This window comes from Xylona heveae, assembly GCF_001619985.1.
Source record: "Xylona heveae TC161 unplaced genomic scaffold L228scaffold_3, whole genome shotgun sequence".
Classification (NCBI taxonomy): Eukaryota; Fungi; Ascomycota; class Xylonomycetes; order Xylonales; family Xylonaceae; genus Xylona; species Xylona heveae.
In genome coordinates this window covers 1,730,560-1,743,707 of record NW_017264195.1, presented here as the reverse complement: position 1 = coordinate 1,743,707, position 13,148 = coordinate 1,730,560, and the positions used below count along the sequence as shown (strand labels likewise).

The following is a 13,148-nucleotide window of genomic DNA, read 5'->3' as shown; positions in this document are numbered from 1 at the left end:
GTTGATGAAGCTATAGGGAAATCCATCTCATCCCTCCATGTGCCCAGGTTCAAAAAAAAAAAAAAAAAAAAAAGGATTGGACAAATGATTTTTAAAATAATCAAGATGAAATATATAATTTCTACTTCAATACTGACGACGTTTCCCCTCTCCCAACATTAATCATCAAGTCGTATCTAGTACATCATGAAAATACTTGAAATCTTCCTTGACAGAGGAAATTGTCTCGTGCATACGTGTCCCGCATTGGATATCAAAGCTCGCAGGCGGGACCATATTCTGCGGTGCGAGGCAGCCGTCACTTACGGTGATCTAAGGATGATCCGAATAGCATGATCCCTGATGCCTATTGTTATGCAGTGTCTCTGACAGTGGCGTGCTTTACACATTGGCTGATACACCTGCTTTACCGACTGAACAGACATGCAAGGGCAGGATCAGAGCCAACTGATATATTTGCTCGCACCATAAAGAGTGGAGGTTGCGCCCAGCGGGGTTTATTTTGATTGAAAATTGTGGATCTCGGCCACGAACCCTAGTCAGCATTTATACCCGACAGTTGATCATTTTGCTGCATCTCTCGATCTTGGTGTACAAGTAGTTATTCGAAATCACCGATCAACTAGTCCTGCGGATGCTTATCTTTTATGTCAAAACGACTATTTTGCGCCACAAATCTAGGCCGTGCTGGTCTTGTTTCCCGCCTACGAACATCAAGTAAACGTTGACTCAATCATGACGCTTCGACGAAGACGAGAATCCCGAGCGGACCCAAGAGTATCCAGCGAAATGAAGCATTGTTGGTAAGGATCATGCCGCGTCTTATCGTAACTACATATAACCCCACTTGGTGACTTCTACAGGAGGGGTATTATCCGTACCGCAAGCCTGATCGCGGCCACGCAAACACGACTTTGCATGGGCACAGACAGAAAGTCAAACAGCCACCTCATAATAAATTGGGCAATGAACCAGGAGTTTCCCGCTATCATGAACGTGCGTAATGTCTAGGCCGCCATGACTCCGTCGAGACGGTGATAAATCGACCACGGTGCCTGCTGTTTCTCGATTCTATGATTGGCCCGTTCGAGATGGCGGAAGACGGAAGATGCAGAAGCGAAAATCTCAAGTTGTTTCTCATCCGCCGCGGGGCCCTTGTTCCTTGCTGACACCCCATCCGTTTACTTGCGCAGAAGCCAATTGCGATTGCGATACGACCTGTTTCTTCCTGAACTGCAGGCATCAGCAATCTTCTGTCACTTTCTTTCTTGACATAGCATTGCGTGTCAATCTCCCGCCGTCACAAGCGCAAGCCCAGAACTAGTTCTTTTTCAACCCTCCCCTCCTCCTAAAAGTCCTTCTTTCTTCCCTTTCTTCTTCACGATGAGCGATCCGTCCATTTCGGCACAGCGCTCCTACGGCGTGGAGTCGACCTCTTCTCACCCTCCTCGCGACCAACCTGATCCTACTGTCACCGGAAATGCCTCAACGGGACTCGCCGCCTCCTCTCCCGCCGGCACCGCCGAACTCTCCGGTCTTAAGATAAGGTTGCGGAAGGCTCTTCGACAATTCCCTGATTTCCCGTCGCCTGGAATTTTATTTGAAGATATTTTGCCCATTTTTGCGGACCCTCACCTTCATGCCGGCTTGCTGCGTGCCATCGAGATCCACATTTTGAACACTTTTGGAGGCGAGAAGCCTGATGTGATTGTTGGTTTGGATGCCCGAGGTTTCCTCTTCGGCCCCAGCCTGGCTCTCCGGCTAGACGCTGCTTTCGTCCCCGTTCGCAAGAGAGGCAAGCTGCCAGGCCCTACTGAGGTGGCCGCCTATCAGAAGGAATATGGCCAGGACTTCTTCGAGATGCAAAAAGGTGTGATCAAGCCGGGCTCGAAGGTCGTTATTGTTGACGACCTCATTGCCACTGGTAAGTCATGCTTGGTGAAAATATTTGGAGTCTTGATTACATATTGTTACATTATTTGCAGTGCTGATTCATATTTTCCCTTATTTGTAGGTGGATCTGCTGCAGCCGCTGGAGCCCTCGTCGAGAAGCAGGGTGGAAAATTGCTCGAATATATTTTCATTATGGAGTTGGAGTTCCTTAAAGGTCGGGAGAAGCTCAACGCTCCGGTCTACTCGCTTTTGACTGGCCAGAGCTGAATAATGGAAGCACTTGGGATCTGGGGTTCAGCACCATTTGATCCCGGAGAGGTTCTTTGAAGCACAAAATTTACAGCATGCTGTCTTCCCTCGAATAAATTGGGGTAAACCTGCGGTTTTGAAAGAGATATATATCCCCGTTCTTTTTGAGGGCATGGCATGATAGTCACCGGCGTTGATGTGATTCCCCCTTTCCGCTCTCAAAGAGAGTGAAGAAGAAGAAAATTACCGGCCCTGAATGCAGAACAGCGCGCCTGGCCGCATTTCGTAGGCCAAGCTAGAGTAGCCATCATAGAGAATATATCCATATCAAAATAACTGCTATGATTCCAGAGAAGATTTCCCGACCTCACGAAGTGGATAATTGTATTTGAGGGAGACACTTTTTATTTGTTCCTGAGCGCAGAATAAAATATTTACTTCAATCGGTGAGACTCAACCTCACACCTTGAAAATTTCAATCTTTGATCCGGCCCTCAAGTTTCGGAACACCTTTAGGCGGTAGGGACGTAAGCAATGCACTCGATCTCGACGGGCACGCCCTTGGGAAGAGTCTTGACAGCAACGCAGCTGCGGGCAGGGCGGCCAGTGAACCATTTCTCGTAGACGGAGTTCATCTCCGCAAAGTTGGCCATGTCATCAAGGAAGACATTGACCTTGAGCACGCGGTCGAGATGTGAGCCCGCTTCCTCGAGGATGGCCGCAACGTTGGTGCAGCACTGCTCAGTCTGCTCGGCAATGGTACCGTTCACGAGCTCGCCCTTTGAGTTAGCCGGGATCTGACCAGAGACGTAGAGGGTCTGGCCATTGAGGATAGCCTGGGACTGCAGGTATCAAGTAAGTGAAGTCAGCAATTGCACACAAAAATATGAGCTTGGAACGTCGTCATCCTCGCAATCAGCATGGATAGAAGATCCAAAAGAACCAATTACAACGGGATTGAAGGGCATTGAGCACGTACGTAAGGGCCAGCAGCTATATTTCAAACAAAGGTTCATACGTTAGCCAATGTGAGTTTTCTCTGGAAATATATGTGGCTCATAGCAATTGTGCTCTCACAATTGCTGCCAAATGGAAAGCTCATTAGAAGCGTAGGAAAGAATTAGAATACTTACGCGGGGCGGCCTTATCGGTCTTGATCCTGGTGATGCCAGCCATAGTACGGCTCTGCTGAGAAAAGGTTACAGCGGAAGCAACGCGTGGCGAAGAGCGGCGAGCGACAGAAGAGACGAGGGTAGGAATGTTCCGACGGGTTGCAGATCGCAGGGATTGCGCGAGCATTCTTTGTCTCAGGCACAGGACGAAGCTGCAGATATAAGTTGTCTGGGCGGAAAGGTATGACTCGAAGGGGAAGCTAGATTTGATGTTACTGGAAGGCAGAGAAAGCTCGGGTAGGTACGGAGCAGGTGGTGGAGCTCTATAAATCCGCCAATCGGTCCGGGCGGACCTCCGAAGCTCGGATACTAAAACCAGCTGTTGGCCCGATAACTGTACTCCGTATGTTCTGTGAGGTCGTGTTTCTTTAAACCATGAACCGTTATACTGCGTTGATTTAATAAGTGGTTCTCAAGGTATGCTTTGGAATCTGCGCTTTACGGCATTATCGATTATCTCAAAGCTCCTAGAGTTCAAATTATTTAGATCACTGTGCTATCATACACCTATTGCAATCGCTTCAAGTAAGCCGCAGAAGCATTTTCTTTGATCAAGGGAGATAATCATTTTCAGATTCGATCGGTGAAAATCTTCTGAAATCACCGAAAGCTGATATAAGTTGTGCCTGAAAAAGGAAAATGGAACATCGAATATTTCTTTTTAAAGAGGATAAGGACTATGTACAAGTAGGCACCAAAAATTTTATCCCAAACTGTAATCATATAAATAAAATAGAATGTAACCAAAAATCATTTATTGAGACTCGACAATCTCCCAAAGGGCGCGGAGCACGGAAACACCTCCTCCTTGAGTTTCAACCGTCCGACCACGACCTCTATCATTGACATCGCGTTGACTGCGAAGATTTTCCATTTTCAAGGACCTTGGACGGGGGTTCTGGTGTTGCAGAAACCTGCCGTTAGTTCCTTGCCATAAAGGTTCAGCTGGTATTCCAAGATTTCGATAGTCAACGCTTCCCTCTGGAAGGCTTTCAGCTTCTGATGATGCTTCGTGGCCCCACCACATACCAAATTCACCATCCTTATCTCTTGTGCCAAGAGCAGCCCGAGCATTCCTGGCGATCCAGGGACCATAGTCTGCGCAGCTGCGCCGATGCAGAGCTCTCAGTTCTTTCGAGGCCGCAAAGCTTATTCCAGGGATCTCCGGTTCGGGTGGAAGCGGAGCGCAGAAGAGAGTCAAGTGGTGGAAGAATATGCCTTTGAATGTCTGTCCATTTTGCGAACACGAGCCAGCAGCGTCGCAAATATCCTCGAGTATGCCGTTGCGACCCAGGCCAGCCCATTTGCCATCGTTCTCGATACCTGACGGTTCTTGGAATCCAGTTGCAACGATGACATTTCGGACAAGTCTGTGTCCATCTTCCAAATAGCTTGTGGCTCCCGTGGCCTCCCAGAGGCCTCTTAGACCAGAAAGGAGTACGCCTTGATTATATGTATACACCATCTCGTTCCTTACATCGCATTTTCCGGTTCCAGTGCGGTTGCTTCCATGCCCCCAGCCTCGTATGTGAAAACCATCAACAAATAATCCTTTCTCGTTCGTCATATTACTTCGTTTAAGCCAGTCATATGCATCAATTGCCGAGTTGAGATAGTCCGGATCATGAGGTTTTGCGGGACGAGGGCTTCCTTGAGGCAGCTCTGACGCAAAAGGTGAAGGATTATTATCCCCTGGAAAGTAGAGATACATGCTCACCGATGCTGATATGAAAAGCTCATTGGTAATAGCATTTTTGTATGGCGTAAGATAGGGAGACCAAATCATTCCGCCACCACAAAGTGATGTATCCCAACCCTGCGACGCCAAATCATAGAAGACGCGTGCACGATGAGCAAATGATGGGATAAATTGGGCACCGTACCAGCCGGTTGAGTTAAAAGAACCTGGCCCGGAATACTGGCCTTGATAATGGAGTGAAGAATGATGATAGATAAACTTGATGGCGTGCAGCCACCCAAGAACAACCCATAGCATATCATCGTAAGCCTGGTTTCTCAAGCTAAAGGCATTTTCCCCAAAATAAAAAGCACCGATTTGCGTGAAATAACGGTTTATTATATTCTCATGCGCTCGAGCATCCCCCAGTGCTGCTGCATTTGCCGCACTCGAGCCTAGAACATCGTCTGAAAGTGTTGAACTGAGAGTCTGCAGCCATGCAGAAACGTGTGTTCCCATTACTGCAGCAGTCCAATCTATGGCATCTGGCCATGTACCCTGCCAGAGCTCAAAAAAATGGGATTGCATGACATCCATGGCTTTTATCAAGGCAGAGAGTGTCCCGACAGTATCTATCTCGGGGAATGATTCGTGTGGCTGATAATCAAGGGCCTCTGATTCGACGATTTCTGGTTTTCTCGAGGCTGGTAAAATAATGGAGACCTGCTCTTGATTCAGCATCTGGAGCTCACTGCTCGAATCTGCTCCGGCTGGTGCGATTTCTTTAACATCTTGCACGACATCGGAGAAGTTTACAACACGCGACGATTCTCCACCTTCCGCATAACTCGCTATGACCCCGAATGATACCGCGAGAAGCGCTGTCAAACGTCGTCTTCCACGATGTGCAGAGGGTTGCTTGAATACCATGTCGGGTACCAGACCCACTTCCCCAGATGCAACCCCGCAAAGTAATAAATATCTCGTAAGCGTTAAATTAGGAGTAGCAAGATCCGATAAAGAAGGTCAAGGACGTGTTAAGAAATTCCTAATATTCGAGATACGCTAAAATATGCATCGTTAATCCGCCTGTCTTTCGCTCAAGGACCGCGCAAGCGGAGTTGATGCTCGTAACCAAGGTGCGTGGTCGCATGATGGACCCCCACATACGCAAGGGACCCTCACTACTTTTGATAGGCGATGGCACTGGGTCTCGGCTCTCCCCGCTGGACTTGTGTCCTCGGTACCTTCTCTGTGCATGCGTTCTCCTCAGATGAATAACAGACGGGCTAATGTTCTAGAAATAAAAATTGTAAAATTATAAACAGATTCAAAAGGTAATTTTTCGCAGCAAAAATTATACCTGACAGCAATCTGTTGTCGTTTGCGACAAAAGACAAAAAAAGAATATTGACAAGAGTGGGACTCGAACCCACGCGGTTTCCCACTGGAACCTGGATCCAGCGCCTTAACCACTCGGCCATCTTGCCTTTTCTGATATAACGGCTCTCATAAATATATTATGTCATCAAGAATTATTTGTCTTGCCTCTTTCGCGACTGTTCATTCGATCCCAGCCTTTCTCACCATGTGGACGTATGTTGACATCCTCTCGCGATCCGACCTAGTAGGGATATGATTGGCGCCATTTCTTTCCTTAATTCTGGCATCTTACATATGTTGCTGTCGCTCTGATTGCCACGCCTCAAAATTCCGGTTCGACTCAGAAAGGGAATATGCGGAAATCCATAACGTGAGTTAACCATTCGTCGAATTACTTAGTACGTACAGCCCAAGAATATCCGGGCAAGATTATTGGTATGCACCAAAAGTCTACATCTTTAGCGTGAAGCCGGCTTCAGTCTGGGGCATGATCCGATATTGATTTGGCCCCCACACTTTATTTGCTCAGCAATAAATTATTTCAAGCGGGGAATGCCTGGTTCACCCAATGGGGCACGTTCGGCTTAGTTTTCCAGTACTAAACGCTACCTGAGTGGGAATTAAATAGCAGTAGCTCCGTATAAAGCCTCCGTTACACTGAGCGAATGAGCACTACAATAGTAGAGTTTTGCCGGAGGAAATAAGCTTCCCCGATATGCAATGACAGGCACTAGCCCTAGAAGATGAAGCCAATAGATTCGTAAAGAAGAGTGCATATGCCACAAGGTGATCCAATATTAGAAAATGACATTCGGTAAAGTGTGGTTTACCAAGAAGTAGTCATAGACCAGCACATCCCGTAGCTCATGAGGAAAGACATTTTTCTATATGCAAATGCCACAAAGCGCCAAAGAATGCTGCAAAATAGAGATACCATGCAAAGAACTGCTATGCAACGAATGAAGAACCCCAAATATTTTGGTTAAAAAATGAAACACCGCCATAAAACGCCAATTGGCGGAATAAATCCCAGAAATGCTCCCCTCCGCCCAGTTGGCTTTTGCCGAAAGTGATCTACTGGACCTTGCTGGAAGCAGTCCTAACCATCTCCACTGAAAATAAATACAACTGAAAAGGTTTAATGCATCGATATCAGTAAAGTCATCAAAAGCGTAGGACAGATTTATATGTAGACAGGAGCCCCAGGAGCTAAAGCTCTTTACAGATCAATGACAAACATGAAACTAAAGTACGCAAGAGGACATTGAAAAAGAAGTAAAAGGAAAAAAGATGGGGGGAACGGTGAAAAGGTGAATGATGTGCTTAGTAAAGATAGAATAAGGGGAAAAAAGGAAGAAAAATAGAGCGAAGGGGGTTAGAAGCGAAAAATATGCCCAAACAGTCCGCAATATGCCAGTAACGCCATGTTCACTGTCCCTGTGCGAAGCCATGAATTCTTCTAAAAGTGTTAAAGTTGTGATGAACGAAGACAGTTGCGGTTGAAGGGTCATTTAGAATGATACTGCGGAGTCGTCATATGCAACATCTAGCAATTTTGGCTGACTGTTGCCCGGTCTCTCTAGCGTTTCTTTCTGTTCTGGATGCAATTCTTCCCATTTTCTTGCACAAGATTTTGCTGGCCATTTCTCTGAGGCACCGAATTCAAGCATCTTTACCACGTCAGTAGCAATTCGAGTGTCTGGTATCAAGACCGCTCACCTTTGAGGCGATTATGTCGAATTTGCACTTCTCCCAGTAGTCGTGAGCTTGTTGGAGTGCTTGGACCTAGATTCAGATGAGCACATGCGTACAGATAATAATTCTTGGAACGGATGCACATACGTCGGTATCATTCCAGATTCGAAGCTTCTCACGAAGTCTCTTGTATCGCATCTGAAGGGCGGGCACTTGAAACACCTTCCCTAGCTCCATGTGAAACCGGATCGCAATGTCTTTCCATGGAAGACATTCCTCGTCCTTCAGTCTTAGGAGTAACCTTTCTTCCTCATTGAGCTCTACATTGGCCATGACTGAATCGGCTCGTCTTTGTCTTTTCGGCCCAAGATTTGTAGACTCCTCAATGTCGCGAAATCGCTTAGGTGGGCCCATGGGCTGTTGAACAGCGGTCGGAACATGGGAAGCCGGTGAAGCAGAAATGGGCCAGCATCGATTGGGAGCAAGATTCTGTTTCGGGGTGGAGGACGCTGGAAAATGCGGGAAATATGGGGTTTCAGGTCTAGACGGCAAAGTAGGAGAGATCTCAAGAGCAGCGTCCTCAATCGCTTCATGTTTGATACGCAAGGGATTTTCAGCCCATCCGATGCTTTCTACGTCACTCTGAAAAGCGTTGGGGCTGCTTCTGAGCGGTACATTTTGGGCGAGAGGTTGAAAGGGAGATGATCCTGGAGTCTGAAGCAGTTGGGTGTGATATGAAGGAGTAAGATTTCCTTGGGCCAAATGCGGGGTCGGATACGAGCAATTGTAGGTAAAATTGTTGAAAGAAAGCTATGTGAAGGGCAAAGACATAAGTCTCATTTTCAAGAAATTGTATGGTTTAAGTGCATTCACTTGGGCTAGCATTTTCCGGGCTCAAAGTGGGAGGTGAAATTGGAGATGTCAGGATAGTAAGAGGATGATGGGATTTGTTGGATAGCGGGAGAGATGCTTAATGGGGGGGTTTTCTGGGGCAAGGGGGAAGCGGAAGGAGTTAAGCGAGGGAGACTCACAGTGGGTGAGACCCAATCGCTTTGTGAGCAGCCCGACATGATCCCCACGTTCTGGGTTGGATTGAACAAGTCCGAAACGAAGCCGTAGCAGGCGTCTGTTGAAGCCATACGAGGTGCACTCGACCAATGTGGAGAGAAATATAACAAGGATACAAATCGATTGTGTTTTGATCCACTGTGGTGAAGACCAAAGGAAAAGAGAACCTTTTGGTGCGGTGAGACTTAAGCGTACAAGAATTCTCCGTTCAGGAGTCTTCCATCAATGGGCGCGCGGCAAGATGAAACCAGAGCTTATGATCTTCAAGGCGGCTGCTCTGTGTCGAGACATTCTGAGCCCAAAGGTGGGAAAATGACCGCTAAATACTCAGTTGAGGCTGCCATGACATGTTCTGGGGTTGAAGCTAGCCATGCATCCCGAAACATGGCATCGATATGACGGGTGTTTCATCGTGCTGGATTGAGTAAAGTCAACAGACAGATTGAGGGGCCAAGGGACCCTCGTAGGGTGCGGGAGGCACGTTGATGTTCTTGGATTAGCAACCAGGCAAATTCTGCATGTCGCCTCTGATTTTAGCACGGCCAGCATAATCAGCGGGCTGAGGGGAAAGCGAAAAGGAACATGTCTAAAGAAGGATCAGTGGGAGGATCCCGTGCGGACTGACGAGTAACGTTCTTTGCTGACGGCCCTTGCTCACCCCAGCTACCTTTTCTATTTTTGCGATCTCCACGCTGACCCCGTTCATTGGCCTGATCCCCCCAGCTTATGCCTTATTTCGTTCTTTTTATGTTTGCTAATTTTTGCTAATTTCAGTTAAGAAGCCAGTCAGCAGTCTCCTCTACCCGCCCGACCACGGTCCCCCCCGGTCCACTGGCCCGTGCTTCCGCGTGTCTACCCAGCAAAGTGCTTTCAAAGGCTGGTCATTGACCTTGAAGGGCTTTGCAATCGTTCCTGGTTGTCGGGATCAAAGCCTGCCCTCAAGTTTAGGGCAGTAAGCAAGTCATCCCGAATATGCCTGAGGCAAAACTAGTGGGAATCCCGGGACCCAGTTGGGATATGGATTTGATGGACAAGGAGCGTGCCCTATCGACCCAAGTCTTGTACGCATATATCGATGATAGCAACATTCCACCACCACAGCCCTGAATGCAACGAACTGCGGCCTTAATCCCTTGCATGTTGGAAAAGAAGGGTTATTGCTACGGCCTCAACGGAAGTGGCGTAGCTGTTCGTCACACTGGCTCGGGGCCTGGTTGATTTCCTTGAAAGCACCAGGCGTTCCAACATTTTTTGTGCTTCTAATACACAAACTTCCATGAAGCCTTTGACAAAAAGTTCACAGCCTAGCAGCAAGGTTCGAAGGGATGTATACGCACCTTGGGAAAGGCTCGAAAACGCTTGTGAAAGACGGTCTGATCTTCTGATCCCTCCACAGTATTGGCGTCAGCTGATTTAGCCACTTCAAGCCGCACTTCAACAAGAGGACTTTGTGGCGGCATTATTGAGTGGCTTTCTTTATCCCTCTTCATGTTTTGTGGTTTTTCTCCTCTTCTCGTCGTTGAGGTTACTAGAGAGTGATTTCATCTTGACAATTTCTTGTTAATATCAAGCACCTCAATTATTATTATAATTATTACTCTTCTTTTTTCATATTTATTTATTCATTTCCCCGGAATTTTTGTGTTAGCTGGTAGTCAACTTTTTGTTAGAAGATGACACGGTACGCCTTAGTAGAAGGAGGAGCAGGAGGAGGAGGGGGTAAAAGAATGCTTGTGTGCAGGCAGCTCAACACCAAAGGAAGCTTGTTCGCTAGCTGACCTGACATTTCCTAGATGAGGGTGGAGCGGGTGGAGCGGGGAAGACCTCGTGCCCAGCTAGAAGCCGCCCACACAGCTTTAATGAACCGAGATAACTCTGTAGTAGCCTAGATAACACCTAGCCGATAGCTTGCCCATGCCAAAGTCCGGAAGCTTCAACGGCCCGAGACCAATAGCTTCCTTTCTCACATTATCCAGCACCCCAGCCTCAGCTCCATATCTTTTCATCCAAAATATTTTGCTGTCATTACGGGGTAGGGTTTGATAAATATCTCAAAGGACCCTTCGCGACGGTTACTACGAGTATAAATGACTGAAGCTGCAAAAGTGAAAGCTATCCTGGCTCGCTAATCAGCTCCACCCTGCCCTTCCTTTCCTTGGATGCTCCGTCTCTAGGAGCGTCAGGGCCGAAACAGCCACCATGGTGCATATGAATGCATTTCGCATTTTGGGCGATGTATCCCATGCGACGTCCAAATGTATTTTAATATGGGCAATACATTCGAACAAAAGCGCTGAAGGTAAATGAGCTTTCTCGTCTTACGGCCCCTGAAACAATGAAGGTGTGCCCAGGCTAACAGAAGATAAAAGGCGTGTCTCTGATTACCCAGGCTCTCTATGCGGCAGTCTTCGTAACGAGATATCTCGATCTGTTTACGACGCCGCCTGCATTCTCCTACTGGAACTTTGTCCTCAAAATATTCTATCTCCTGAGTTCCTTCTACGTCATACTGCTTATGCTTCGAATCTTTCCACGAACCAGGGAAAGAGAGAGGGCTTGGAAACTAGGAGGCTATGCGCTTGCTGCGGCTGTCATACTTGCTCCAATTCTCACACCTATTTTTGAGGGCAAGCAAAGCTTCAGGCCACTCAAAGTGAGTCCTTCCTATTTACGGATCACCCCTTTGAACGTGAAAAGTCACCAATTTTCGCCATTCTGAAAAAGACTGCTGCTGAACGGATTTTGCTAACTCATCCTCACAAACCCAGATCCTTCGAACCTTCTCGATCATCCTCGAATCCGTGTGTGTTTTACCGCAGCTGGTACTCCTCCGGCAGACAACCGTGCCAACGGTGATTGATTCTTACTACCTCCTGACTCTCGGATCATACCGGTTTTTCTATCTCCTCAACTGGATTGTCCGAGCACTGCCGCCCGAGAGGCACTTTGACTTCATCGATGTCTTTTTCGGAATAATTCAAACGCTCCTATACTTTGACTTTTTCTGGGTCTACTACACTCGCCAGCGAGTAAAGCTCCGGGGTGGCGGAGTTGTCGACTCGGACGATCTTCGCCGCGGCTGGTTTCTCAAACGCATTTTTGGGACCCGTCCAAGTGACCACGACGATGAGGAGACAGTCTTTGACGAAGAACAAGCGCCTCACGAGCGACTCGGGCGAACCAGGACCCATCCAAAATGGGGTGCACGGGGTATCTCCATTACAGCAGATGATGATCTGTTCGACCGGCCTCAAACAACAAAATTTCCTTCTGATCTCGCACGCGATCATGAACGGACTGGCATCTTGAACACGGATCTGGGAGTGGATGACGACGACAATGATGAAGTCCGCGAAAATGTCACTCCCCAGACCAACGGAGCTCATTCGAACGGAATCCATACCAATGGTGTCAGCAATGGAGATGAGTGGCGCGACTCGCGTCGCCAGTGAGACGACGGTGTATTTGCTCTCAAGACAGTCCTTTCTTGGTTTTCAATCGCTTGCAATGTTTTCTATTTGCTGCCAAGTTCACACATTACTTTGGTCATCCCGCAGAGCTTTACAATGTCTGTTTTGGCGTCTCTGCGCAATTGGACCTTTTTTTGCATGGAAGACGAGCCTTTCGATGTTTCCGTTAAACACCAATTTTGATACAACACATTATCATCATCTTTAACCACTCAATTATTGAAGCTATTCCGTGATCCCATCGTCGGCCGTCTTTGGGCTGACGCCTACATTCACATTCCTTTGCTTCTAGCGGCATTGCTGGATTCCAATGTAGTGGCGCGCTAGACTCACAAAGCACACAGGCCTGGCTAAGCTGAACATGTTGAACATTCTGTGGATAATGATGAGTTAATCCGACGAGATCCAGCTGAAACGCTTAGCCGAACAACGCTCCGGTTGATAAGGGAAAGGATATCAATATATACAAGTGACCTCAAGGAAAAGAGTAATGGGTGAAAGACGCTAAAAAAAAATTCACAAGTCGTAACACACGTTGAT

At 47.5% G+C, this 13,148-nt stretch overlaps 5 protein-coding genes and 1 non-coding gene across 6 annotated transcripts; 2 read left to right on the top strand and 4 right to left on the bottom strand.

Moving 5' to 3' along the window:
* Window positions 1–1,157: 1,157 nt before the first annotated feature.
* On the top strand, window positions 1,158–2,451 carry L228DRAFT_245422 (adenine phosphoribosyltransferase 1). The gene is made up of 2 exons (XM_018332155.1): window positions 1,158–1,924; window positions 2,015–2,451. The coding sequence occupies exons 1-2, from the start codon at window positions 1,384–1,386 to the stop codon at window positions 2,158–2,160; spliced, it is 687 nt and encodes a 228-aa protein (XP_018190038.1). The 5' UTR covers window positions 1,158–1,383; the 3' UTR covers window positions 2,161–2,451.
* Window positions 2,264–3,532, bottom strand: L228DRAFT_245421 (YjgF-like protein). The gene is made up of 3 exons (XM_018332154.1): window positions 3,276–3,532; window positions 3,122–3,135; window positions 2,264–2,984 (listed from the first exon to the last, which is right to left on the bottom strand). The coding sequence occupies exons 1-3, from the start codon at window positions 3,439–3,441 to the stop codon at window positions 2,655–2,657; spliced, it is 510 nt and encodes a 169-aa protein (XP_018190037.1). The 5' UTR covers window positions 3,442–3,532; the 3' UTR covers window positions 2,264–2,654.
* Window positions 3,533–3,936: 404 nt separating this feature from the next.
* Window positions 3,937–6,138, bottom strand: L228DRAFT_245420 (glycoside hydrolase family 76 protein). Its single transcript, XM_018332153.1, has one exon. It carries the CDS (start codon window positions 5,920–5,922, stop codon window positions 4,069–4,071), a length of 1,854 nt encoding a protein of 617 aa, XP_018190036.1. The 5' UTR covers window positions 5,923–6,138; the 3' UTR covers window positions 3,937–4,068.
* A 265-nt stretch (window positions 6,139–6,403) lies between these two features.
* L228DRAFT_t47 lies at window positions 6,404–6,482 on the bottom strand. Its single transcript has one exon. It is a non-coding gene; the product is annotated as a tRNA-Leu (tRNA).
* A 1,404-nt stretch (window positions 6,483–7,886) lies between these two features.
* Window positions 7,887–9,209, bottom strand: L228DRAFT_237405 (hypothetical protein; the record flags this gene model as incomplete). Its single annotated transcript, XM_018330931.1, has 4 exons — window positions 7,887–8,045; window positions 8,095–8,160; window positions 8,218–8,880; window positions 9,102–9,209. The coding sequence occupies 4 exons, from the start codon at window positions 9,207–9,209 to the stop codon at window positions 7,887–7,889; spliced, it is 996 nt and encodes a 331-aa protein (XP_018190035.1).
* A 1,896-nt stretch (window positions 9,210–11,105) lies between these two features.
* On the top strand, window positions 11,106–12,799 carry L228DRAFT_228470 (hypothetical protein). The gene is made up of 3 exons (XM_018330474.1): window positions 11,106–11,437; window positions 11,508–11,791; window positions 11,907–12,799. Exons 1-3 carry the CDS (start codon window positions 11,338–11,340, stop codon window positions 12,588–12,590), a joined length of 1,068 nt encoding a protein of 355 aa, XP_018190034.1. The 5' UTR covers window positions 11,106–11,337; the 3' UTR covers window positions 12,591–12,799.
* The last annotated feature ends 349 nt before the right edge of the window (window positions 12,800–13,148 follow it).